This window comes from Haemaphysalis longicornis, unplaced genomic scaffold, assembly GCF_048455015.1.
Source record: "Haemaphysalis longicornis isolate Haplotype H1 unplaced genomic scaffold, Haemaphysalis longicornis Haplotype H1 scaffold_10, whole genome shotgun sequence".
Lineage (NCBI taxonomy): Eukaryota > Metazoa > Arthropoda > Arachnida > Ixodida > Ixodidae > Haemaphysalis > Haemaphysalis longicornis.
In genome coordinates, this window is record NW_027526204.1 from 135,344,280 (window position 1) to 135,370,004 (window position 25,725).

The 25,725-nt window shown below is 49.5% G+C and overlaps 2 protein-coding genes across 2 annotated transcripts in view; one reads left to right on the forward strand and one right to left on the reverse strand.

The window, feature by feature from the left end:
• Abcd1 (ATP binding cassette subfamily D) overlaps nt 1–25,725 on the forward strand; it is a 106,765-nt gene that overhangs the window by 59,800 nt on the left and 21,240 nt on the right. The window lies entirely within an intron of this gene.
• LOC144159395 (uncharacterized) lies at nt 15,293–16,940 on the reverse strand. The gene is made up of 4 exons (XM_077690850.1): nt 16,633–16,940; nt 16,370–16,560; nt 15,670–15,803; nt 15,293–15,453 (listed from the first exon to the last, which is right to left on the reverse strand). Exons 1-4 carry the CDS (start codon nt 16,888–16,890, stop codon nt 15,317–15,319), a joined length of 720 nt encoding a protein of 239 aa, XP_077546976.1. The 5' UTR covers nt 16,891–16,940; the 3' UTR covers nt 15,293–15,316.

Consider the following 25,725-nt stretch of genomic DNA (forward strand, 5'->3'; position numbering starts at 1 on the left):
ATAACAAAAAAATCCCGGGCCATCTTCACTAACGTGGAACCTGGTGATGGGCGAAGCATGCAGTGTATAAGTGTATTCTTGGCGCCTTTACGTTTTTGCCCACGGAGAGGAAACCGTTGGGGGGTACAGGTATACAGCTTTCCTGTGAAAGTCTCGTGTCTTTGAAGCACGAAGGTCTCTAGCGCGAGGCGTAAACGAGTGCCCCGGTGTTTTAGTACCGTGACTACAGGAGACGACGCTTACGACGACGACATGAGATGCCGACAGCCCCTAAACAGCCCCTAAAACAAGTATGGGTCATCAGAAAACACTGGTATCTCTGCTTTGTTCCGATATCAGTTATACCAGTTTCATCGCAAACTTCAAATATATAATAAAGATGATAAGGAACACGGACGCAGCAGTGGCGACTTCCCGGCCACTTTCTGGCGATTTTTCTATGACGTCACAGAATCTTGTTCGTCCTGAGCAACGCCGTCTGTATTAACATTGCCTGACGCGTCGCGCGCTTTTCAATTGGAAGGGTAGGTACGCTTAGTTCAGGCACTGATCCGCTATGTGGCGCGTGCCGGCGGACATTTCGCCTTACGTCACTGCTCGCGAGTCGCGAACGCTGCACCCACTTCTACGACGTGTGTCTGTCAGCTTGCCTGTTGGGCTTCAAGGGCCGTTTCGCTTACATCCGTGACGGGGCGCTAGTTCTGTGATCTCGTTCAACCTGTCGCTCGCTTCATACTTGCTGCATTTTTCCAAAGATAAAGACGGAGGCGGACTGAAATAGTCTAAGAACATACTGATTGTCGGGTAGACATATAGCTAACAGAAAAACGATATTTTCGGATGGGCAGCCATTATTTTACTGATATTTTTCTTTCTGGAGTATTTAGAGAAGAAAAAATTGCGTGCACGTTTTTTGTTCAGGCGCTTACTTTTACGATTACTTTCCAATAATATCACGTGCTTGTATACTTCAAAAATTATAGGAAACAAAAGAATAAGCAGCTGCGATCCCGCCACGCTGTCCGGGCGCTTCTACAGTATAGTCCTCAATTTTAGAAGTGCGTACCGATGCGGAGTGCGAACAGGGGGGTCAAAACAATACCTAAATGCGGAGGGGATAGAGGGGGGATGCCCCACTCAGAAAATATCAGGGCCTGTGATCCGAGTAGATAAGCGCGCAAAGCCGGCATCAGCCTGCGGCAGCGCAAGGGATTTTGTTTCGTGACAAAGGAAGTTTTATCAGTGACAGACCAAGACAGACAGGCATGGTGAAAAACAAGAAGGCGTAGGAGCGCCGCCTCGGGAACGCTAAACAAACTTTCCACTATTTTGCATAGTTTCCGAGAAGCGGCGCTGGCTGGCGGACACGAAAGCACGCTGGAAGGCTATGGAGCGGGGAAGGGTAGGAGAGAGCAACAGGAGAGTGGCTGTTTGGCCATTTTTCGCTCACGCGTTAGGCACTGTTTATACAGGCGGCGTTGTCCTGAGCCACCGCCAAGAGATACGTGATTGGGCGATAGCAGTGGGGCCTCTAGTTTCGCCAATTGATCGTATCCTTTGAATCTCAACGTGCGTTTTTTTACCCGCTAATAACTACGTTCTAGTGCCGGCCCATGTTACGTCACCCCTGGTCATTACACTAACGCGAAATTTCCGGTATTGTTTGCGTTTTCCCGATAAAAAAAATCTTTCTTTGCTGGGATGGAGCTGTTTGAGTCGTCAAAAACTAGCTGTTTCATATTGAACAAAGTTGTACTTGGTCTTTGTGGCCTCTTAAAAGTAATGCAGGAGTCGTGACTAAAGTACCCAATGCCGATGCAGAAGAAGGCAGGCGCGTACAGCGTTGATCCAGCTAACTCGGTGAACGACTGTACTTCGCTTCCCGAATACAAATGGCGTTCTGTCGGTGTGAGCGCACTTGCGTTTATTTTTTACTTTGTGTGCACCCTTGCGTGGAACCTATTCCTCTTCTATCCGTGGCAGTATCCGGGTTGTTTCGAACGGCAACTTTCATGGAGCCCAAAGTTTCCTGGTGTGGGATGCAGAGATGGGGGCCCTTAATTCCTACCCGTATACCCTTAAAACACCGCGCTGCTGCGAGTGTTCGCAACGCTGTCGAGTGCATTCGAACTAAAGTCCGAACTCTTCGTACTACTCGATGATTCGCGCTTGCTTCGGCGCACGTTAAGGGTCCCCAGGTGGTCAAAAGTAATCCGGAGCCCTCCTCTACGGCACGCCTGATCGCCTGTGTAGCGTCGGCACGTTAAACCCCACAATCAATCAAATCAAATCGCTTGGGCTTGACGGGAGAAATTTATTGAAAAGGGTTTGGCCGCATATTTTTTCTTGTACATCTGAGAACCTTTGTTGTGACTTGGGTGGTCTAATCCCACCGCTGCCACTAGTTGTGATGGGGTGGTCAGATGCCACCACGTTCACCAGTTGTTGAGATTCCGGGGCTCGGGAATCAATCTTGGTAGCGTGACTGGTGACCGGAGACGTTGATCAAGAGACCAATGCTTGCTGATTTACATGATGAATACAAGTTTGGATGCTGTGCCAGCAACAGCAACAGAAGGAACCCCAAGAGCAACACTCGGCGGCTCGCAACACCGCCTTTTTGGTCATGCAAAAGTCCCTAGAGTCCTCCTGGGGAATTCAACTCCCAAATGTCTGACACAATCTCACGCACATCGGCACCGCCATCGCGCGAAGCCGTTCTGGTTTCTTGCCCACGCGACCACGAGGGAGAGGAGGTGATGGTGCCTCTGGTACGAGAAGACCCTTGATTTCAAGACCGGCGCGCGCCTGGGGGCAACTTGACTCACGAGGTTCGCCGATTACAGATTTCATGGCCTGCGCTTCCGAAGCCGTCTCTGTTGTTTCCTCAGAATCGCCCGTGCGGGGATGGCTCAGGGAGTCGCGTGCCCGGCCTCGCCTGCTCGTTTCCGCTGGTTACTCAGAGGTGAAGGGGCACGGTTCGCGCAGGGTTGATGAACCGCAGTATTCAATGCGGATTGACACGTGGCGCGAGCCGATACCGACGAACGCGCTAATTAGCGCCGAGCTCCGTGCTTGGGTGCGCCGGGTCCGCAGCCCGGTCATAACACTGTTTAATAGAACACTGCTATTTGGAGGAATCATTTCAGCGGTCACTATCGGTCACAAACTGAAAGAGATAAGGTGCTCGATAAATGACAGGAGGATACAAAACCTGATGCATATTGCAGTCTGACAAAGTTCGAGGTCGCATGCACCGTACTTTAATACAATCTTATCTCCCGGCTAATCTCTGCTCCCCTTCGGCGCCGCGGTACTCCAGGCACAATTAAGCTTTGCAGCGATGATCCAAACACTGACCCGATGAACATACTGTTTCACTTCCTATTCACCCGTACCTCTTTCGGCTGCCGAGAGGCCTTCGGAATGACGGTTTCCTGAATGCGTCTGTACTCCAAAGCCCACGAAGGCCGTCAACTCTAACGACGCCTTGTGACAGCCACTCTCGCAGCCGACGACCCTCCTCTACGCAGAAGTCTTTCATCTCGAGGAACGCGGTCTCAAGGCACTGTATATGGACGACATAATGGCGCCGTGCAAGTGTCGACGGCAACGCAACGACTGCGACGCGCTCTGCAATCACTGGCGCCGGTGAATTGCTATGCGCGTGTGCCAAGTTACTCCCAAGGCGCTTTGGATTGCTATTGTCCATATAACAGGCTCCTTGGAGCGCGGTGGATGGTGTACACTGATGTCAACAATCCGCCCGCTCATCTGCCTCACCGCGGCATTTGCCGGCCTTGCGGTTCCATCCTGCCCAGCGAAGGGACGAAAATGTCTAGAGCCGTTAGATAAGCTTTCAGAGTATACCGGCGCTCTTTTCTGTCATTGTTCAGACGTTGTCATTGACCGTACAGACGTCAAAAAACGCACTAAATTCTCCACGGTGACTAACGGTATGCGCGGAATCGCACAACTACCGTGACTCGGCGGCCAACGAACTTTGCGTTCGGGCGCAGCATCTGTAAAAAATCAAACCAAAGAAGACAACGTTTGTTTTGGGAAGTGCAGAGCGTGTAATCGCACGGTGACTCACGCGGCGTGCAGTTTGGCTTGCTCGTCTCGTTCGTCCATGTTCGGTGGCTTTGTACGCACTGGCCATCTACATCGTGCCCTAGCTGCTGTTGCCCACAAGTGAGCACGGGCAGAGCCTGAAGCGATGTCAACAATCCGCCCGCTCATCTGCCTCACCGCGGCATTTGCCGGCCTTGCGGTTCCATCCTGCCCAGCGAAGGGACGAAAATGTCTAGAGCCGTTAGATAAGCTTTCAGAGTATACCGGCGCTCTTTTCTGTCATTGTTCAGACGTTGTCATTGACCGTACAGACGTCAAAAAACGCACTAAATTCTCCACGGTGACTAACGGTATGCGCGGAATCGCACAACTACCGTGACTCGGCGGCCAACGAACTTTGCGTTCGGGCGCAGCATCTGTAAAAAATCAAACCAAAGAAGACAACGTTTGTTTTGGAAAGTGCAGAGCGTGTAATCGCACGGTGACTCACGCGGCGTGCAGTTTGGCTTGCTCGTCTCGTTCGTCCATGTTCGGTGGCTTTGTACGCACTGGCCATCTACATCGTGCCCTAGCTGCTGTTGCCCACAAGTGAGCACGGGCAGAGCCTGAAGCTAGGACGCCTTAGTGCGTGCCAGGGTCGGCGTATATAGAGCGAACATGATCGATCGAAGCTGTGTTCTGGGGTAACTATTTAATTACAGGTTACCGTCACTGCTGGGAAACGTCAGTGCAGAATAATTACTTATTCGACACAAATCATTGCAGGAATTTTTTCCGGTGGCTCCGTGTACGGAAGCGTAACAGTTCTGAAATAATTGTGGAATGTGTTTGTCCGGATTAGGCCGGGTTCAGGCTGTTGCCGCAACTGTCGTAATAACTTTAAGGAATGACGTCATTTCTCGTCTCAGCCAATCAAACTGCGTGACATGCCGTTTTTTTTTTACGTCCATAGATCACAGTATGGCTTTTGCGTCGCTAGTATGAACGTAGCCTTAGCTTAGCAGTGCGAAGGGTAGCGTGTTAGAAATGATACAGAACTCAAGTGGACGGAAACCAGTTTGTTCGGCATGAATCATTGGTGAAACAAACAAACAAACTCTGCCTGAAAAAGTTCCTCAAATTTACGCCGTGACGCTATATACGTTCCTGAGAATAGCGCTTCCCCGTTCAAACCTTAATTTCAAAATGAACTCGCCCAAGAAATAACGGGGCCGACGAGGAAACCAGACGCGGACTCGTTGGGGGATATCGAAACGGACACAGAAATTTCGTACGTTTGGACAGGTTTTGTTTTCGCTCGTCTCTAATGAAAACATTCACCGCGGGTCGTATCTCAGGTTTCGTGCGTGTGCGTGCGCTGTTCTTGGAAGCATTCAATGACTTAACACCGTTTATTAGATGCGGCTGCATCTCATTCACTCGCCTTGTCCCTGCATCCGGCGTCGTCCGCCCCTCCCCCATTCTCCTCGCCGCGCGAGCTGCGCTCTCCGCCGCTCACCCCCTCTCCTCTCCGATAGCGAACACACTCTCGCGAGGGGCATTGGATTGGATTGGATTCGGTTGGGTTGGGTTTGCTTGGATTGGATTGGATTAAAGTGGATTGTGTTGCGTCATAGCCGCGGGAGGCCGCACTGACGCCGGCGCGTCCCCTCACCGTTATGCGCGCTGTAAAACGCGGTGCCTGCGCCGCTCCGCTCCATCGTTCCAGCGCCGTTCCTCCGCTGTCCAACGCTCCAACGTGAACCCCCTATGCGTCTCATCTACACAGGGGTTCCCGCGAGGGGAGGTGGGAGTTTTTCTCGCGCTCTTGTTCTTTTTGGTGCGCAGCGCTTTGGCGCCCGCTACTGTAGTTTGACGGCGGCGTTAACTGGCCTCGTTACCGAGCTAACGAAGGGAGTCCCGCTGAGAAAGAAAACGGAGGAGGAGTGTGGCGAAAGTGTGAGGCGGAGGGCGTTATGCTGAAGCGGTGCGAGATGCTCCCCGGCGGCTACTCATGACGAAAGTGTGAGGGGGATGCAGTGAGACATGCTGGGCGGTGGCGAGGCGCTGCGAGATACGCCATAGCAGCGCGTGCCGTCGTGCGCTCGACGATGACGCGTTCACTCCCTGACGCGAAATTCGCGCAGCCAACGCAGAGGCTTACCTTCGCTGACACTTGCGCGGGAGGTTCAAACACGATTTGTCATTGCCATTCACACCATGCCATTTAAACATGCTCTCTGGCGGCGGCGACGCGCTGCGAGCAAGCGACAGAATAGTGCATTGCTGTGCTTAGATTATGTGGCCACAAATTATATGTGCCAAATATCTATGCTCTACTCACAGACAAGGGGACTCAAACCAACTCCACGGTTCTTTTTTTCCGCGGGTTTTTCAAAATCCGGGGGATTCTTTGTGCTCCAGTGACGTCACAGATGCGAGTGACCGCATAAGGCCCTGTAAAATATACCAGAGTGACGACTATGCTTTTGCGAATCGCGTTAGGTGGCCAAACTGCAGCCATTAATTCGAAAGTATTTGCAGAAGCAGGAAGGCGAAGAACGGGAGAAGGGGGTGGGGGGGGGGGGGGGGGGGGGGGGCGGGGGCGACGAAAAACCTCCGCAAGGGCGTGACGACAACATTACGACAAGAATTACTGCAGCCTTTCGTGTGAGGCATTCACTTCCTCACGGCGCATGACCACTCTTCGAATACCGTGTGCAGCGCGCCAAAGCAATGACCACATACAGAGCGGGCAACTGGGTGAAGTAGTTTTCCGCTACATGCATTATTTATGTGTCTGTACGCACTAACTCCCGCAGCAAGGGCCCTTAACCCGCAGCGCGGCCGTCTCCACCCACTCCGGTAGATTCGCGGCGCAACTTCATCATTAACGCTGTTCTCTTTTTACCCGTTGTTCATTCCCCAACGATTATTTTGTGTGTGAGCGAGCGTGTAATTGCGATTCGCGGGCCGCGAAGCGCGGAGGGAAATGGCTTGCGTAATAGAGGCAACGAAACTCTCTGTCTCTCTCTCTGCTCTTCCTCTTTCCTGTAGAGTCGCTGTTCTCGCCACGTCCGTTTGCGCTTCACCCTTGAACTGTCTTACCTTTCTTTTTCTTTTTTTTTTCTTTTTGCTGCCCTCTCTTGATCGTTGATTTCGTCCTCTTCCCTCTCTCATTGCCCGCCTCCTGACCGACGCTACGACGGAGTCTCCTCTCAGCATCTTTCTTGCTCTTCCGTTGCTCCTATTGCACCTCGCGCGTGATCCGACCGTTGTTGCCGTTTACGATATGGTGGCGGGGCTGTTGTCGCATTATTCGCCCCCCGTAAGGCGCCCCCGAGGGGTCATCGTTCCTTGCGAGAACCGACTGCATCCGGGGATTATCGCACGCCCACCCCGGTATGCGACCACCCTGTTGACGCCGCTGATCCCGGTGTTCAGGGTGCGCTGCGGGCGTTGGCTGAGGGCCGAAGCGGTGGCTGAGTGCGGAACACTTTAGGGGCCCGCTTCTCGAAGCCCCTGTCTTCGAGAAGATCACCGAGAAGAACACCGAGGCTTCGAGAAGATCACCGTGTTATGACCACGCAGCAGAGACGAACGCTGCAGGTTACCACGCTGAAGACACGATGGAGGACAAGCGCAGGACGTGAGCATCGTAGACGACGAGACGTTACGGACAGGACGGGCTTGGCTCACGCAGAAAACACAGGCAACAACAGTTCGAAGGTACACAAAATACTCTGGCAGTTCGGAAGGTCCGAAAGCAATGCGATCGGCAAAGCAGGAACGGCAGTGCCCAACATCCGGAACGGAGCTTCAGCAGTCGGCGCAGGCGCGCTCTCGAGCTTTGGCGGAGGGTAGCGACGGTCTTGTTCAAGGTGGTCAGCCGACCATGCGTCCCACGGGGTCTTTTCCACGTTACCGCGTCCTGTTCCGCCGTTTGGCTTCCAGCCGTCGTCGTTCGAGCTTCCTCGATCACTCACGCGCGCTCCTCTTCATTGTCGTCGTCGCTGAAGCTCCGCTGTAGCAGTTGCGCGGTCTGTATCGCTCGCGTGGCCATTCATCACACCGCTTCCCCTGGTCGGGATCGAACCTGCTCCGCCCCCCCCCCCCCCCCCCCCCCCCCCCGCGTTAGGTTACTCGTATGCAAAGTGATGGGGGGGATGTCTGCGCTGCGCCGTTGCCACGGATGCTGCCGTTGCTAGGAAGATCATGAATTAAAGAAGATCACGAATTACCGCAATGGTTACGCCAAGTTAATGAAAACTCAATCCAGTGTCTCTTTATAGGCTTTATTTCATAAGGTCCCTAAAATTACTAAGGTAGCGCCAACTGCTCCCTCCTTCTCCGCTGCCCTCCTCTTTTTTCTTTCCCCTCACCCGCGGCGCCGCGGTCGCTTTAACTCCGTGCCGGTGCCGCCATATTTGTTGGCCACTTGAGAGCAGACGCCCTCGCTACGCTTCAGGGCGCTCGCTGCAGTTTACTCTTGTTTTCGCGCCGAAATCGCTCTTTGGTAGCATTTATAGGATTTCTAGAGCCCCGTTTTACCAACACGCACTGAGTGATAGGGTTTTGTTTTATATTTTTGTCTACAAGGGGATATTTGCGGGCCGGATGCCGCTGGCGCATACGCACAGCGCGGTTTTTGTTTACGTGTGCGGCATTCTGCAACACCTCAGGATAGCTCGTGAATGCGAAAGGATCGAGCGTGGACATTTCAAACTGCTCTGGTACGGTAGTTCCGTTCTTGCATTCGCGTGACTGTGGTCGTGCAATCACTGCACATAGGTCTTGCGCACGGTTCGCGGCAGTATACAGAGCGCTTCATTCGCAAATGCCGTAGTTCGAGCGCTGCGCTGGCGTCCTTGCACTCGCCTTTCTTGCAATAATTGTGAATCCTCAGCGGCGTTCACTCTGCGCCCGCTTTTACTAACGACCTACATCCTACCTTAATTCCGCGCAGTTTAGAGTGCTTTGCCTTTTTTGTAGAAATGTTTCCTTCACCTTCATGTCGTTATAGGCTGCTGTTAGTAGATTGAAAACATACACATGCTGTTGTGCGTGTGTGCACGTACAGCGATGTGAAAAGCCCCTGCTTCCCCGACTTCGCCGCCGGATACACTAAACTGCACTCGCGGCCGTACGTTCATGTGCGAACCGAGTGAAAAACGCAGACTTGTAATTCTGGGAATACGCGCCAGAGAAGACTGCGATCAATCGATCGGGTAAACTGAAATTAGATTTGTGGCCTCTTATTTCTCATACGAACCAGAGATCGAGTCCCTCTAGGTACAAATTATGTAACTAGTTACTGCAGTTAATTAATCATGCAATACGTTTTTTCACCGGGCGCGGTCGTTTACAGCCGTTATTAATGGAGGCGCCTGGACAGGATTGTTTTGTGCTGGGATATATTCTGGCATATTTGTACATTGCACTAACACAGGGATACACCCGAAAGAAATTCGAAAGAGGACCAATGTCACGATGACTATAAAGAGAAAACAATAAATCACAAAAATGAATTGGTGCCACCAAATAGATATTTCATTGGAAGAAACGTCCGTGATGACGTCGTGCAGGCGGCTTGTGCTGATGACGTGGCTTCCCGTGAGAAAAAATGTTGGGAGTGGCATTTGGGTTTAGTTTTTTTAACGCCAAGCTTCTCCAATATCCGTTGCTCAAATTGATCCGTGAAATAATCCTATTGAGAAGGGAAAAAAATGTCGCCACCGAGTTTGAGGTGCGCCACAAACACTCCGCAAATATAGGCAATAATGCATTGCAGAAGGGAGTTAGTGACCGTTCTACCGTAGCATGGTCAAATTCGTGTTCGCGCATCTGCTCAGTGCCGCGTCCGCTCAACTCGCTACACTAAACCCGTTTAGCAAGCGCTTTGCTGGACAAAAATACGTCTGCTGAAAATAATATAGTCGCCCAGTGTGTTTTGGTTCAAATCGCAATGACTGGATACGCTGCGCCATTGACTACTAAGATGAAGTAAGCGCGCACACTGCAAATGTACGGCATCACGTGTAATACAAACGTAAGTTGTAATTAACGTTCCTCTGTGCATACACGGAAGAAAGGGCGTACAGCCGTAACGGTGCGAATATGCATTTGAAGTGCTCATTCAAACGTGCACGAATTTAATAAAGCGATAACAGAAATTGCAAATCAAACGTACGTCAACGGCGCGGTCACTATATTAGCTGGCCTTCAATTGTTTTACCTAGCCGCCATTTTTTTCTCGCAACAGCCTCAATTTGCGCCGCACCGACCAAGCCCATATTACGCAGCAAATCACTCCAATGTCATAACAACGGGATTACAATACCACCCGGGCCGCTAACACACAAAACATGACTTCACGCCAAAAAGAGCGTACACGCACTAGGAACGCACACGATACATGGTCAGACGCAAGCTGCCGTCGGGCAAAACAAGCATAAATTCAGGTGAACAATTCTCGCATCACGAAAACCTTACGACAACTGACTGAACATGCTACGCCGCTGATATTGATGCTGGAAGTTAAGCGCGCACATGACAAATACACGGCCTCTTATCCAAAGCAAAGCTTACGACGGGACGAACTCGGCGCTGCGCGCAATGCCTACTCAGAACAAAGCGTGGACGACGGTCCCGAAGGGAATACGCATTTCTTCGTAAGTGACCTCTCAAGCTCGCGCAGAATTTAACAGAGCATGCAAGAACAAACATTCAGAAACTTACCTCGCTAAAGAGTGATGGCAGCGTCGGCCTGAAGTATGCCTGTTGAAATCTATGCCACCAAACTTTTCTCCTTTCTGCGTCGCGTTTCCCGGACGGAATAACGAAGTCTTGTGCCCTGCCTGACGATATTCGCGCTGACGATATTCGCGGTGCCTACAACACATCGGCACCGAGAAGCAACATAAAACGACACCGGTACGACATTTTTTCGAAACGAGCAGCTAATTCTTACTTTGCTATTAGCTGGCGCCTACGATAAAGCCGGTACTGAAGCTCGGTGGCTCGGAAGCCAGCAATGGCGTCGCAGCGGCGGCGTTGCGCAATGTCCCAGCCGGCGAGGCATCGGCGAGGCGACCCGGCAGCGGAGCAAAAAAAAACACGTGACTTTTCCCTTGGCCAATGGCGCGCGGCGTTCGCCGGCGAAAAAGAAAATGGCAAAAAACGAAGTAGGAAAGGAGCGCGGGCGAGGGCGAAAGGCGGCGAGATCTAAAGATGGCGCTACCTTAGTAATTTTAGGGACCTTATTATTTCAGGGGCTGCGGCGCCCTCTGTTGACTACTTTCGGTATCGACGCCAGGCTGATACTGAAACTGGTCAAGAGAGGGCGCCACAGCCCCTTTGGCGAATCCCTGCTCCGCACTTGACAGTTTTCACGTTAAGCGGAACTGCTCGAATTTTGATGAGCGCGGGAGAGTTTCAGAGCCAGCTGAGTTGCTTGCCTGTTTGTCCGACTGTCCGCAGGCAGACGAGGGGGAGGGAGACGCTTGTCCGACTTTGATTTAGCTTAGTGCCGGAGGATGTGTTCTCTGAAAATCGAAACCCAGGAATAAATCGTCTAATTTTACTACCCATCGCTGCCATGGGTGAGCGCTAGAAAAGGCAGGGGATGGAGCAGGGGCGGGGGGGGGGGCAGCTAACACCCCCTTCTCCCCGTATCTGAAGTCGACGATGTGAGGAACAGTTCGTTTTATACACTCAAACCCGGCTATAACGAACCCGGATAGAGCGAATTCTGCTATATATCGAACAAAAATAATTCAGTTACGGAAATACATGGGAAACATATTCCTTATAACGAAGTTCACATCCGATATATCGAACTCTGGGCGCCTAGAATGGCCGCCGAAATGCATGATCTCGGAGCGGCGATTGAGATGCTGACTGGCCGCGACCACGGAGCAAGAGCCGCGACTGAGACATTGCGCCTCGCACGGAGCGACGTGGCGCCCAATACTTTCCGTAACTGTTTCCGACGCGCGAGAACCCGCCCAGTCAGCGACTCCGGACCAAGACAGCAGCATCGGTGAACTGTGGGAAGAGCTCGCCAGCGTTCCCGATAATGTGGCGAGTGAAATCCGACCGACGCTTATAATGAAGCGCTTTCTGCAGTCGATGTGCTCCGCCAATGCTTCTTAGATTTTTGAGGACGCGGACTCGAACTGGTGCAAACACTGTTTCGGGTTGAGAATGCTATGCTAGTTGAAGCCGCCAAAACGTATGTGAACACAAAAATCGCCGCTTTTTTTTTTTGTGCAACGTGGGCCGTTAAGGCGGAAAGTAGCTTATTACTTGCAATAAATAGATTATTTTGGTATGGTAATGGCTACTGTACTGTGTTCGTTTCTGCATACGCGGATGGCGGAGTTGGTGAAGGGGGGGGGGGGGGGGGGCTCCCACGGATTGCGAACTCGTAACAATATGCTCTTATAAACGGGTTCGGCTATATCGAACTATTGGATATATTGAACTAATCGCGGTGCATATTGCAGTTCGCTATAAATGGGTTTGACTGTAGTTAATTTCAGTGGAGAGACAACTGATTGTTCGTATTGCTGAGTCAAAATTATTGTGGTTTTATTTTTGATCTATTCTTTTAAAAGCCGTAGTTTCGTTTCGTATGCCCTCCTCCCTCTAGCTCTCGTCCATCGCCTTATAGCGTCAAAATACTTATGCGGTCTCCCACAGACGCAACCTCTAAAATACCCTTCTATATTTTCTGAATTTTTACACGAAAGAGTTTTATTCCCGGATACACCAAGATTTAGCTTATGTCATATCCGTCACGCAAGTGACGCCAGTACAACGAAGCAAGCGGCCTGTAAAGGGTGCACCCCTGCACACAGGGTATTCCTGCGGGGAAGCAACCTTTAGAACTAAAGAGCATGGGTTGTTCGTTTTCTGGTTGTTCGTTTTCTGGTTTTATATTTTAACACGAAAGTGTTTTATGCCGCGATACACCGATACTCCACTGACGTCATATCCGTCACGTAAATGACGCCAGCACACCTTTGCCGAAGCGACCCGCCAGCAGGACGTCGCTCGCCAAGCACACCCACAAGACAGCCGCCGACCCGCAAATCATGCTCAGCTGCAGATTTCGCTGCACATTTCACTTTCGTGTTTTACCGATCGCTATGATAGAGGAATCAACCACAGTTGTTGTTTAAGCTCAATTCATAGCAGAAGCTGGACTCATTGCATTTTCTGCGGGCGAAGTAGGCAGTGCTGCGAATGCAGGTTGTGGAGCTATACTCAAGCGCGCACATGTCTGGATCCATGCAGTCTTGCGTCACCGTCGGAAACCTTTAGCTTTCTTCTTTACAGCTCTCATATTATTATTTTTTTCGTTCACCTCTTTCTCCAATTTTTTCTGCGTTGCTCTTCTTTTTGCTTTTCGGGGTTCATTTTCATCTTACTGGTACTGCGCACTTTGGGCGTCGCTTTGTATGCAGATTTACGCCCCGCCGACTTTTGATTTTGTTGTAATCCTCTTGGCCGTCTGGCGTGCATGTGCGTCAAGGATATCCGCGTCCGCGCCGAAGGCGTATTCTTTTTACTCCTGCCATAGCTTGCTCCCTAGTAACGGGAATTTCAATCGCGCGTTCTCAAATAGAAGATGTAGAAACGGCGGGCGTTGTGTTCTGATCGAAATTTGCGGGTGCATTTTTTTTGTCCATAGAAGAATTGATATATAAATCGATCGTACGGGTATATGTATACGAACCACATGCTCATAATATAGTCGTATAAGCTCGCGTAAGCGTTTCTCCTTCGACGTTTCTCCCAAGCAATTGTCCGCAAAGATTGCCGCAGTTGTGTTCTTGCTTCAACACGTGTTTTGTGTTCTGCTGTTTCCTGCGCAGAAATAAAAAAAAAAAACGATAATTGCCCTTCCCTGGCCCCTTAGCGTATTTCCTCTGCGTTTCCTTCGTTCATTTGTTGTTCGTCTGCCGATCGGGCGTTTTTGTATTTATGCATTGTTACACGCGCCTAATTCTGCTAATGGTCGTGTCAGCAGACGCTGTGAACGTGACGTGCTAATAACGCGACCCTGTATTGAAACAAGCGCGAGGTCGGGAGCCTTCCGTTTATAGTCCTTGCTTGTCTGGCAATTTTGCAACGAGGTGGTAACGACTGTATACCAGGCCTTTCGTGTCTCGTGTGACAGCTCGAGCATCCTGTGTTTCGTGACTCATTGTTTTGTTGCGAAGAAACGAAGGAAGTTGGGTTTCACCTACGCCGTAATCGCAGTCTGCGCAATCGCGCCTGTAGCTTTTCTTGGTCGCTTTTACGGTCGGGTATAGCTAAGAGCATTTGACACGCTCTGGTTCCTGTGTTAACGAAGCAAGCGAGACTCGCTTTTGTTTATTTTTTTGTTAATTTTTGTTTAACGTTTCCCCGTTGTTGGTGGCGGAAGCTTCTCAGACGAGGCGAGCGAATCTTACGCACACTTACGCAATCACTTCGTGAGCGGACCTCTCCGTTCGCTGAATTACCGTCACGCACCACTGTCAAGGTGAGGAGCGAGGTTTCGATGCCGCCTCCATTAAATCTCTCTGACTCGCAGTATACGGCGCCTTTTAGCCCCGCATCGTGCTTGCAATCGCGACTCGCCGTATCGCTGCATCTCCCGCCAAATATCTGTGAATGTCGACGGGTGAAATGAGATTTTTTTTTTCTTTTTTTGATCGCTTCGGTTAAGGTACTGGCAAATGAGCGATAAGTGGTCGTAGACGGCGGCATCAGTCTTCGATCGGGGAAAGTCCCGTAATAGCGGCCGTTGTCGTCGGTCTTGAGTGCTCACGGAGCGGCGACATGTAGTGATAAGCAGATGCAGCGATGTGCGGTTCAAGTTTCGCGCTTGTGTCCCGGGGCGCCAGCCATTTCGGAGAAAGGCAGTAAAGGAGCGCAAAAGGGCACTGTTTAGTGTTCCCTTTTCGTTGTTGTTGTTAGACCGTGATCCTCAGTTAGCCGTGGCATTGAAAAAAAAAAAAAAACACTGGCCGTGTATAGAGCCTGACGCGGGCTAGTGCGCTGCTACTTCGGCCGTACACGCAGCGCCACCTGGCAGCCTCCGCGGCATTTTTTGCTTGTCCGGGTCTTAGCGAAGTCAGCCGCCGCCGGTAACGAAGTGTTGCGGGATGGCGCCTCTGCGGGCGAAAACACGCAAATCAGTGTACTGTTGCGTCTACGGATGCCATAACAGCTACGCCAACACTGCTGACAAGCTCCCGAAAACCAGTTTTTATTCCTTTCCGTGGAAGCCGTACGAAGAGGAGCGCAGGCTGCGCTGGATTAGGGCTGTGCGTCGTGCAAGATAAACAAGCGCGTTTGGCGTCTCTTTTGACAGCTCCCTCCTGGCTTCGGCTTCGGTGTTTCTGCCTGCAAAAATAAAAAAGAAAAGAAATGTGTTAATGTGGACTGAGGAGTTCTAACATGAGAAAGTTTGTTTGTTCAACAAACTTTCTTCTTCTTGTTAATATGACCTGTTTCATGCAATTTAGTTTATTCACGTGCATTTAAGACTCTATTTACTGCAAGTAAAAAGGACGGATTGAGCAAATGGTTAAGGTTGTGCACCCATACGTGAATCCTTACCGTAAGTTGTGGCTTGCGCCCAGAATGGGCGTGGTGAAGCGAGTGCAGCTGCAAGTGCTTCAAACTCTGTCCTCCTCGTTTTGATGCGGTGGGCCATCGTGCTTGTGATGCGGTGCTTCCGCTCTTGGTGCCATCTGCGACAAAATGTGCCATTTTGTATAAAATGCACAACACGCTGTGAAGCACATAAAGGCTGCAGATATAACAAACCTGTCTACAGCAGCCTGGCCCAGGGTTAAAAGCGCGATCTCCGCTATCTGCTCCACGCTTTTTTTCACAAACGTTTTGTAATACGTTTCCTCTCTCTGCTCCAGCATAGCGAGAAGGTTGCACCTGTTTATTGTCAGGGGTACCACGCTCGCCACCTGCATGGTTGCGTACGTTTCTCGCGCTTCCCCGAGCAGCGATCTGACAACCTCGATGCCGAGATTGAGACTTTCGTCTACAGCTTCTGTGGAAGCACCGGTTGGATCTGCATTTTCGTCGTGGCTGTCCTCGCACGCGATCATGTCCGCGAACGCACACCTCACGCCCGAGAATTGGGCATGTACCGTTTTCGGGCACAGGGGTTTGAGTACTGGGGCAGGCAAGGGGCGACCTGTATAAATAATTATCAAGTTGTATGATGCAATACAAAAAAGCACGCATGCTTCAATGTTGAATAATCTGAACAATTCAAGAAAGCGCTCCTCGTGCTTACTTGCAAAGAGTTCCTTTATCTGTTTCTTCGTGTCCAGGGTCGGTCGCGTAAGCACGCGGCAACTCCGTGCACGATTTCTCCTCGTGGCTGTTTATGAAAACGGCCACCGCCGCCGCGTGTTTACACCAACCGCGGCAGCCAGCCTTGCACGAACAGCGGCCTCGCACAATGCGCCTTGGGTTCGGCGACAACTACATAAACAAAACAAATCACCATGTACGTGAAATAAGCACATAAGGGTATCTCAAATACAATTCACTCACCTCCAGCCGCACGTCGTAGTCGCAAGTGCTCTTCATCTGCGGAATGCACCTGGCCACGATTTCAGACGGCGCCGTCTCGCTGAGGATTTCTTCTTTTACGCCGTACACGTGGTTGCTCGCGTAAAGCTTGATGCCGCGCCTGAAGCAACTTCCCTTGAAATACTTCTCAGGGCTCTGTATTTTACTAAAACCGCAATACAGCACGCACGATCCGCTTGGCGCCGTCATGCTGGCCTCGCGCGGACGCGGCCGAGCCATAGAGAAAGCCTTGCGGAGCTGCGTTGCACGGAACGGCGGACAAGCAAAAAATGCGGTGCGGCGCCGGAGGGGGCGCCACCGGTTCCAATTCAGTGGCGCCTCCAAACGAGCGCACGAGGCCTATTGGCTCACGCGGGTCGCTAATGAATATCTTTGCTCGTACACGGCGCCGTTTTTTCCCCCGTTTTCGAGAATGCACGCCTCCACCTCGCCCCCCTCCAACCCATCCGGTCAGCGGCTCAAGAGGCGCCTTTACTGCAAGCGGTCATGCCGTCTGGCCTGCGGTCTCAAGGACTCCGCAATTGCATCTGCCCCCGCTACGAAGCCGAACTGCGAAGGGCGCACAGGTCGATTGCCCGAAACGTCGCTCCTTGAAGGACGGTTGCCGCGGACCACGCACTTGAACCCAGTCACGTGGTGGTTGACGTTGTGCCGGCGCCGCTGTGTCCCACCAGTTCGATTCCTGGGATAGACTGGCAAGCTGGGCTATATAGTTTGTATATATATATATATGCATGACGAAGCCGTCAAAAAAAAAAAAAAAAGCGTAACACTGGAAAACGTGAGACAGGCAGAAAAACAGGACAAGTGCTTTCTCAACTGAAATTTGAGACGGGCAGAACAAGAGGAAAGCGCTCGTCCTGTACGTTGTCCGGACTGTCTCACGTTTCTCGGTGTCGCGCTTTTTTTTTTTAATGCTTCGTCATGCGATTCCTCAGAGTTGGAAGTACGTTTGGAGTCGACAAATTGGTGTGGTTGCACCTTAATTAGTTAACACCTTAGTTATCGCATAGTTAACATTCCAGTCACACAATCGATGTCGTTATAGCGAAGTATTCGCGCTTCGTAGAATTTCTCGTCGGTCATAACGTGTGTAGAACAGCGCTTGGTCGATTGTCTGCGGACGTTGTTCGAAACGGGCCCATCTGTGACTGACGACTCGTTGCGCGTATCATTGTTTATACAAGGTAGTTGTTTTTTTCGGGATTACTACCTTCGTTCTTCTCTGTGCAATAAGCGTCAACATAGAGAAAGAAATACTAATTTTATTTCTCTATGGTGTCAACGCCGAAGCCGTCCGTGTTGCTGTGCGTCGTGTTTGACCTTCCCATCTTCCGGGGATGATAGGGGCGAGTGGGTTCGGCGTGCGAGCGCAGATAAACTCGACGGGCTTCTGGGAGCGCTCTCGTTGGTTCCGCATTGTCTGCGATCGCATGGCGGTTTTCTGCCCACTAGCGCAACCGTTGTTTGTTTTGCTTACGAGTTGTCCGTAATCAGGCTCGCCTTGCGGAGCGGCTAAAAGGAGGAAAGAAATCCTTGGGTCACGTGATCATAACGTGACGTCACTGGGCTTGTTTTTGAGCGCCTAGGGACAACGCCGAAGTAGGCGCAGCATTTCCCTGGGTCCCCCGAGTGAACGATTTGAGTACCCAGCGTGTGTTTGTGTTGATTGCTGCCAAGTGAAGCTGCAGATGCGTGAAAATACCGTGAATGCTAGTATTGGTGCGATCTCCGTATCCGACATACCTACTACGACATTTCAAGAGAGACTTGCAGCCTGAGCCATCGCCTCCTGTACCTGAGCTCAGCGTAGATCAGCCATGCCGGTCTCCGGCGTTTGCAGTCACAGACATGGAAGAGCGGAAAAGAGGGCATCGATGCGCTCATTTTCCCAGCAAGGTCAGTAACATCGCTATTTTATGTTTGTTGTAGTTTTTGTGTTTATACCACTGTACTGTGTACCCTAAAGCTACGTGAATTCTTGCTTACGTGGCCGCCTAGCTCGGCCTCCTAGCTGTATTGTGATGTTAACGATTTTTGTATAATCTTGAATCAAATTTAGCGTGCGCTGCATACTTGGGCGAGGAACAGACACAGTGGAAAACGACAAACCAGACGTTGGCGCGCAAACCAACACCTGCTCCGTGTTTCGAACGTAGTACGTGTGGTTTCTTTTCCCACTCCCTGTTTCTCGCCCAAGTATGCAGCACACGCTCAATTCAAACTAGGATGCTGTGTCCCCAAACACTCCGGCCGCAGTTTCAAGCGTTTCATTTTTCCTTTTGTGTAGGAGCCCATAACATTGCTCAAGTTTGATCGAACCGGTGGCCTGTACTCCCCGAAGCGCTGTCCTGGATGTTTGAAGTGCAGTGCCTCGATCGTAAGTATGCGTGTGTTAGATGGCGTTAATCTCGCGAGTATGCCGTGTGCACGCATCAACGTTCTAGCTCTTCGGGCAGTTAAGTTGCGTTGCGGGAGATGAATGGAAAACGTCGCTTCTGTACAGAGAACGTAAGGATATCGCGGCCAAAGGGAAAAACAAAAGCGTGAAATCGTGAGCCAAAAAAGACGGAAGAGGGAGAGAGAAAGGATAGACCAAATGACAGCGGCAGAATCAGATCGTCCAAGGGGCTGTCAAGGTTAAGCGGCATTTTGGGCCCTTTATGAGGAGGCACCAGGAGCAACTGTCAGTAAAGTGTACATTGAAGGTGAATGGAAGAAGCTGCATATGGGACAAATAGGATGTGGCAGGGCATAAAGCCACTGAAAATTTGAAAGCACACAAATAACGCGTACAGGCAGGAGGGACACACCACAGCCTCGTCAAACAAAGGGTGGCACCCACACTTTTTATCATGTGCAGGAAGATTTGCACCCGTTGATTTCGTTACCGTAAACAAGTGCTCTCCGAGATGGACGCTTAGACGGCGTCCTGTCTGGCCCACATACACGGACTTACATGACAACGGAATTCTGTAAACCATGCCAATCGTACAATGAACTAAAGGCTGCGCAAGGTTAACACTGCACTCGTTCCTCCCTTTACTTCAATAATCCTTGTTATTAACAATGCGGCAGAGATTGCCCACTTCTGCTTTTGCAGAAAACACAAAACAATGTGCTGTATGTGTGTTCTTTTTCTTGTAGTCGGTTGTCCTGTGTGGTCTTATTCCACGTCGCCATCTTTTACGCATTTTGTTTTTCAAAGATGTATTATTAGCCTACCCAACTTTCAGTTGTGCTGACACAGCATTTAATCCTGTTCCTGCAGCATCTGCATAGGAGGGCTTCCAGTGGAAAAAAAGAAGTGCTTGGACGTGGACCCTACGATGTTGGTGCAGGGCCTCGAGAGCAAGGCTTGGTCTACATCCTTTCTGGGTACCCATGGAAAGCAGGTGAATGCCTCCACAAGTGGGTCGTTTTGTGGTACACTCGAAATTAGCCGCAGACAGACTGTGTCTGCTCGCAGACCACCCTGGTAGTATGACAACCAAATATGTAGCTGTGTCCTAGTTACTGACGGGAAGACTTAACAAAAAATCAACTGCCCATCTGTTGAAACGACAAAAATGGGGGATGTGAAGCTTTCCGAAACCAAGTCCAACACCAAAGTAACCAGCCCAGTACTGAACACCTGTTTCTTATTGGGACGGTCTGATGCGCTGCAGTTGTGCTCTCTAGAGCTTTACTGATGCAGGCAATCCATGACCTTCTGTAGTGTACAACCATTGTCGTTAGATGGAGGTGTACATTTCCTGTGTAATTTTCCACTTCTATGCAAATCCAGATTGCTTCGACTGTGCTGGAATGACGCAATGGGATAGATGTCAGCTTCATAACATGAGGGACCCAGGTTCAATTCAGATCACGGGAAGCGTTCACTTCACCCACGATCGTCATCATTAGAAAAAGTTGGCTTTCTTCAGTGCATTCTGGGTGGACTACAGACACATCAGCGAGAGGCTGGAGGCTTCACTTTAGTAAATGAAACTGTACCAAGTACAGTATGTGCGTGAAGCTTAAGCATTGTACATGAGCCAAGCCAGGGAGGAGTGGTTATAGGTTAAATCCTTGTAAAGAAAGTTCACAAAAAGTTCAATGTGAATCACTGAGCTTGCAAACTTGTCGGATCTAGACTTGACACTTTATTGTACCAGTCTTTCATGCTCAGCTGAGGAATGGTGGACAGATGGGGGCAACAACTGGCAGAAAGGGTCATTAGCTTGCAGTTCATTTGTCTATGTAAATATTCTAAAAAAGTACTGGTATGAAATTCTCGTGTTACATTTTTCCCATTTCTATGGGTGCCTACCAGCCCAGGAATCATAGATTGGAACATTAGATAGTCAACCTCAGTATATATAATTATTTTGAGCCTTGTTTATTCGTGTCAGTTTTGGCTTGGACAGAACGAACACCAAGGCGGCCGCCATGAGAGAATGGCACTCTTGATGTCGCTGTTCTCATTGCATCATGGTCAGACTAGATGCGTGCCCTAGAGTGGCCCAAGCTGGCCATGGCCGCACACGTCTGGGCCACACGATATCAGTCCCAAAACTGTGACATGATTCACAAGGCAGTGCAGCGTGCACCATCAGCAGCCAGTGTGTTGGCTAAGTCACTGGAGCCCTAATGTCGGCAGTTTGGGGCGAACTGCATGGCGAGGCACTCCACGTATCTTGCTTATGCCAGTGTCGAAAGGGTATTCATTCGGAGCTTTCTTGTGCATGCAAATATTAAAATTGATTTAAAATATGTTATACTGAATGGTTGCTACTAAAATCTGCAGCTACAAAGGAAACTTTTTGCATAGTTATCTCAGCTTTGATATTTCAAGTACTCCTTTTAAGTAGAGCCTAATCATGCTATGAACGTTTAATAGTGGTGCTACTCCTTTAAGGTATTTTTTACTTGTTTTAAGCTGACTTGTTTTTAGTTTGGAATTAAGAGAGACCGTAACATTCTGGCCGCCCAGCCGCCCATTTCTGGCCATTAGTATTTCTGAGTTGTTCTTCAAAACAGTTTTTGCTCGGCACTTCTCTGAAATGTCGAGGACACCTAACTGAACTTAGTCGTGATTAATGCATTATCGTGCAAAGGTGAAGCAATCTCCACCCTTGCGCTCACCTGGTAGAGCATCATCCTTACATCACAAAAAAAGCTTTGTTTTGCCAAATCTTTGCCACTTCATACCACTATAGAATTTGCTGCCAACATAGGGGTGCTCTCCAGCTGAATCAGCCTTAGGTGTCACAGGAGTGAGAGTAAGAACTTTAAAATAATGTTAGAAATAAGCACAATACAATAGCTTTCTATTTTGTAACTGTTAACAGGTCGACCAACCTCATTGCGACTGTAGGATGTGACTTGTTCGTAGAAGGGCAAAATCAGAAAAACAGAGACGAGCAAGTACGCCATTGTTGTACAACAGCTTCTGCGACACCTAAGTTAAAGGAGCCATGAAGAGAAAATGCAAGTTGGTTTTATTCGAAAGATTTCGTGTTTTATAGTGCTCCCAGCGCTTGTCCGGATACAAACAGTGCTTTATTCACTGAGAAATTAAACAATTTAGGTTAAAATTTTGATTTTCCCGCTCAATCGTGCGTTTTCGTGGTCCCAAGTGACATCACAGGAACCGACCGCTCTGCAGCCTAGAGTACCTTGATTCACGCATCCGCCGTACAGGGTAGAGACACGTATACGCTGGCGCCGCCATTTTCGGTTGCTCGCTCGCCGCCGAAGCAAGTCATTGTGTCAAAACCGCGCTAAAATTATCGCCGCAACGCGGTTTACTGAAGAAGTTTGAATCATATTGTCTGTTTCGCGTTGCTAGGTCTCGTGGGAAACGAAAAGAATAACGCGTTGAGCCCGTTGGCCCAATTGCGGCGGGACGGGACCGTTCAAAGGTTGTCTCCACCCTGTACAGCGGTGTTGGTTTGTTCCCGCGTTTTTTTACGTTCCGTAACCTAGATGGCGCCACCATACCGTGGCAAGCGTTTGGTTTGTGTTTGCCCGCATTTAAACCTGGCTTGTTTTTGTTCTGGGAGAAAATATTCGTTCCCTGAAACAGTGCTCGCTCGACAAATGGGGTCACGTAAAACACCGTTGCTTGCGTCAATCGGCCAGTGTCGTCTGAGACAGCCCCAAGCCCCGTAGTGCTGTGCTGCTAAACCAAGCATGCTGTGCGCAGTACGAACAGCAGAATGCATCAGTACTTCTATGTTTACATGTGCTTTCATAATTTCCACTGTTTGTCCCATCATTCTTATTGCTTTGTAAAGAATGTGCCCTAAATTTAAGCGCAAATCGCTCGTTCGTCTAGTTTGTAATTACAGCTCTACCTAATTTGTGTCTGCTTCTGCCAGCCTCCGCCAATCGCAGAGCTTAGCTCATGTGACATCATAGGTTCTGTTGCGGGGAATGAGCTGGTGGGTCGCATGACCATTCCCGTTTTTCGTAATTATGTAGCTTATTTGAGCGAAGTTTACGTTAAAAGTGGTGTCAGTATGATTCTAACGAGACAATCTTTTGAATGAACCAAACTTGTGTTTTCTCTTCATGGCTCCTTTAAGCTGTCTGCAATTTACGTGCAAATAAAATTGTTTTCAAGATGCTTACAGTTTTTTTGCCTGGTTCAAAGAGACTGGTATAGTACAAAATTTTGAAGAAAGCTGGAGTTGGCCGTGTTTTTATTTGTATTAGGAAATGTGTGGAAATGTGCCATTTTATTATTTATTTTATAAATTTTTAACTGCTACAGGAACGTTAATTTGTAGATGTAGCACCATGTATTTGGTGTTCTATGTTTATTTATTCAAGATACCCTTATGGCCCCACTGACATTAATGAGGGGTGTGGTACCTGAGCAGATTAAACGAAGAATAATAACATAAGAGAATTCTGCCACGTGCGTACAAGAAAAAAAATAAAGGAAAAAAGATACAGCAGAAACGTCAGTGTCCACACGCATACTAAAAAACATACACGCAAGCAACACAATAATAGTGTACTGTGTTTAAGCTGTTTGTTCATTTGAATTGTGAATGGGAGGCTCCTAAGGAAATATATGTAGTGCTTGACCAGTTTTCAAAATGCTATTTCTTTTTTTCTTTTCAGTGACAGGGGTCTCAACAAGCATCTGGATGCACCTACAATGTTTGTGCTGAGCACCTCTGATATGTCGTCTTCTATGGCCGTGAAACTGGGAATAAATAAAACTAAAAACTGTCTCCTTCATTTGGTATATTCCTTTTACATTGTTCAGGAACGTGGAAATAACATGGAGGACAATACCCAAGCACTTGCACGTCATCGTCCCCTGGTCACTTATTGGTATTTATGATGCTGCAGTTTAAACGAACTGCCAGGTAGCCAACATTCACAACCAATTCAAGTAGTAGGAGTGCCCATGCTACATCGGAGGACATTATTTTTTCTAGGGACCACTGGATTGTGCGAAGAGATGTGTCTCATCTCCTACTCGGATTCTTGCAGTCCACAGGACTAAGTGAGGTGTGGTGACATTGCGTGTCTTATTTTAGGACTAAGTGAGGTGTTATGACTTTGAGAGATTTGATATGGTATTGGGGACGATTAGGCGGAGCAATTGCTGGCAGCTATGCAAGGCTAAGTCCGCCTTATTCAACAATACATACTACTACTACTACCTCTCAAGCTGAAAAGTTATAAGACATTTGTCCGAGGAACATGTTAAAGGTCTTCACAAGAAGACATTAAGATTGAGATGCTACACTGCAGGTTCTCTTACAACAGCAGGTTCTCAAGATTTTGCATATTTTAATACTGGCCTTCACATCTGCTCTTGAAGCCTGTAAGTTGGAAGCAATCTAATGCTTGCTTTACATCGGTTACTACAAAGGGCTAGTGTCAGCAATCAAGCATCCTGCAATAACACAAATTTGTTTAGACTTAGATCCACTAAATAAGCTACGCTACCATCTATTGCCAATAAATATGCATTTTGGAATGACCACATCTGGAAACTGACTAGAGAAGGCAGTATCTTATCCTACGTTTCTTTTTAGTTTAAATGTGGCACACTGCACAAGTAAAACTGCTATTGCGATAACTGTTCTCCCGGGTGCACGCGCGGTTGTAGTAAATCTCGCAGCCGTGAACGGATGATTTTCTCATCGTTCTTGAAAGAAGCAGAAACTTAAACGCAGAGGTAATTAAGTGTCGGAGAAATAATGAAGAAGACGTCCTCCAAATCTGATTATTGGTTGGCGCGGGCCAGCAGTAATATATTAGGGCCACACAGAGGAGAAAGAAATTTTGAAGTTTTTTTAAGAATAAAGGAACCAGCGCAGGACAAACTCGGGGCGACACCATGAACACGGTCAGGCAGGCACGCTCCGCATTAAAAAAATCGTTCAGCAAGACACCCGTAAAAATTGAAGTAATTACAAAAGGAAGCGTCAGTTCCAGCCGTTTCTTGCGTCGTCTGCTGCTAGACACTGGCCATCGCCTCCTCTCAGCTACTTACAGAGAATTCCCTAGGAGGCGACGCGCGAAGCCACATCAAGCCTGCTCACTGCAACAACAAATTCCCTAAATGTCCCTAACTTTTGTCCCCAACTGACAGTGGTTTCAGGAGCCAATCAAAACGTGGAATAATTTCCTCCTTTTAGCCGCATGCCTCGCCTTGCACAACGACTAGCAGGGTTGCTCTCACTCCGTTGCTAGGGGCCCGTGGGCGGCGCTGCGCGCGCTGCGCATGTGCAGTACACTCGCTCTCCGCGCTCTCCTCTCCTTCGGGCGCTGTGAATACAAAGCGGCATGCCGCGCTCCGGCGGTCTCAGTCGACGGTCGTCCGCCCACCTCCCCTTCGCGTGAGAATCCCTGCTATAAGCGTAATCAATACGATGGAAAACGCCAATGGAACCTCCCATGAGATGCGTTGCATCACACTAGGGTTCCCGCGAGGGGAGGTGGGCGTAATTTTCTTGTTTCAAGCTCAAAAAGGTTGAATTCTAACATCCATGCTGCCCGTGTCCGGCCGCCGGGAAAGCTACAATTCGTGGCACTAAAAAC

What these genes read in the sequence shown, in the direction of transcription:
- LOC144159395 (XM_077690850.1), bottom strand. Translation starts at nt 16,890, where the DNA reads ATGGCTCGGCCGCGTCCGCGCGAGGCCAGCATGACGGCGCCAAGCGGA. An exon ending in ACTACGACGTGCGGCTGGAG is followed by an intron (nt 16,561 to 16,632) that starts GTGAGTGAATTG and finishes TTGTTTATGTAG; the next exon opens with TTGTCGCCGAACCCAAGGCG. An exon ending in GGCGCAAGCCACAACTTACG is followed by an intron (nt 15,454 to 15,669) that starts GTAAGGATTCAC and finishes TTATTTTTGCAG; the next exon opens with GCAGAAACACCGAAGCCGAA.